The sequence below is a fragment of the Papio anubis genome, unplaced genomic scaffold, assembly GCF_008728515.1.
Source record: "Papio anubis isolate 15944 unplaced genomic scaffold, Panubis1.0 scaffold4504, whole genome shotgun sequence".
Taxonomy (NCBI): Eukaryota; Metazoa; Chordata; class Mammalia; order Primates; family Cercopithecidae; genus Papio; species Papio anubis.
This window is the reverse complement of record NW_022164684.1, coordinates 1-1975: the sequence shown is the minus strand read 5'-3', so window position 1 is coordinate 1975 and position 1975 is coordinate 1. Positions and strand designations below refer to the sequence as shown.

Genomic DNA, 1975 nt, shown 5'->3' with positions numbered 1-1975 from the left:
CACAGAGCAGTCTTCCAGTGGTAAAGCAGCTGAGATTGGTGGTTTGTAATGATGAGCACATGAATCACTGGTATTCATGGCCTGGGAAATATCTTGGCATTGGGTGGAGTCAAGTGAAAAGATGGTGTTCAGAGACAAACCGGCCACAGGGTGGAAATTGGGCTCCACTCTCTGAATGTGATGTGGTGGGAGAAGGGGAAAGGGAAGCTGTTGGGGTGGGGAATGGTCTACGGGGAACTTGGAATCCAGGGGAGAAACAGGCTGTGGTGGCGGAGGGTCCTTCAGTGGTGAGGGTGAAAACAAGTTAGCTAAGGACGTGATCAAGTCAGGTGAGAGAATTAACAGGGGAGGTGGAGAGAGCTTGGGCCGAGGAGACAATATTAGGTCTTCTGTAGGGATTGCTGAGGGGGTGGAAGACAGAGTGAACGATGACTCAGTCGCAGAACCTGCAGAATCCAAAGGGGACACAGAGGGAGCGGCATCTTTCAGGGACTCCCAAGACAGCAGTCGCTGGATATCAGCAGTTGCTCTGTTACACACCTGACAGACAGGGTCTGGGCATAACAGTCGACGAAAGCGGGTGGTATCATGATGCTGGCCCAGGGGACCGCAGGAAACAGGAGGTCCAAAGCTGCAGCCAGAATCAGAACAAGGAAAGGAGGGTCTGTTAGCCTGGCATGGGTGGGGCCCCTGAATCCTGCTACCTGCTTCGCATTGCCCCCCACCCATGACCTCACCATATATGAGGTCATATGACCTCACTATAGCCTCTCCCCAAAGCATTCATTCACATACCCATTCCTATGGCTACCCACTCCCAAAACTACAGCAGGCTACAAGGAATCCCTGAAGTGAATAGAACATGCAAAAAGAAAAAAAAAGGAGGGGGTGGGAACAGGACACAACGGGAATGATTAATCACCTTTTCAGAATAGAAAGTAGTTTTCTTTCCTCTTCTGCTTCCCTCTGGAAACTTTTCCGGTCTGGGAAACCAGAAGAGTATGTTATATGTAATGAACGTAGTGGCACAGGGATCATACAGAAGTCACTCTGTGGAAGACCCTTGGGATATTAAACTCTGATAGCCCCAAGAATCAGTAGAAAAGGGCAAATAGTCATTGATAATTTTCACAAGTTCACATGTGTATGTGGAATCATTAGTAAACTTTCACATACATTACCCCATGTGATGCTCAAAAGCACCACATGAAACACATCGGTGGTAACCTCTAGGAGGAATCCGAGCATTGAGGAAGTCAAAGCACTTATGCAAAGTTGTGAGACAGAAGCACTGACTCCAAGCCAACCAGTAGTCCTTCCTCGATATCTCAGTAGGCCCCCAGTTGGGCAGCACCCATTGGGCAGGTCCATCACTTTGTCATGCACATGAATGGGCAGAGCAGGGCCTATGAGTAGTGTCTCATGTCTGATTGCTTTCCCATGAGCCTGTCTTCTGAGGGCTCTGTTTTCTGAGACTGTCTAGTAAGTGACATTCTAAGAAATTATGGGACTGAGTTCCTCATGAAAAAGACAGGGTGGAGGGAGCAACAAAAGGGGGGTGTGTCCACAGCCCCAACCCCACCAGCACAGCCGACTCTCCTGGGCTCTCTGGGTCCCTTTGCCCTATCCTGCCACTCCATTTCCCAAGTCCATCCTTTTTCATGTCACCCTGAAGCTCAGATAAAGCAGGCTGACATTACCTTTAAATGTCACACTTTTCCTTCTCCTCCTGGCTCTGCCCTGATGCTGAGAACAAAAGAAAGATAATGACAGGCTACGATTCACTTCTCTCACACTCTATGAAGCTCATTCATTCATTCATTCATTATACAAGAATGATATGACTCTCTAATTAATAGAAATATGTTCTTTTTATCAATTTTTGAAGGTGATAAAATATTTCCCATTTTCCCTTCTCTGAAAAGCTGAAAGAGGATTTCTTCTGTGAGAGCCACACTTGATGTGCTGAGTTAGA

General features: G+C 47.5%; 1 protein-coding gene across 1 annotated transcript; it reads right to left on the bottom strand.

Annotated features, from left to right (window-relative positions):
- Positions 1–6: 6 nt before the first annotated feature.
- On the bottom strand, positions 7–983 carry LOC116273189 (spermatogenesis-associated protein 31D3-like; the record flags this gene model as incomplete). The annotated part of the gene is made up of 2 exons (XM_031662158.1): positions 7–631; positions 923–983. Coding segments are annotated over 2 exons (686 nt in total), but the record flags the coding sequence as incomplete, so codon positions are not given.
- Positions 984–1975: the final 992 nt, after the last annotated feature.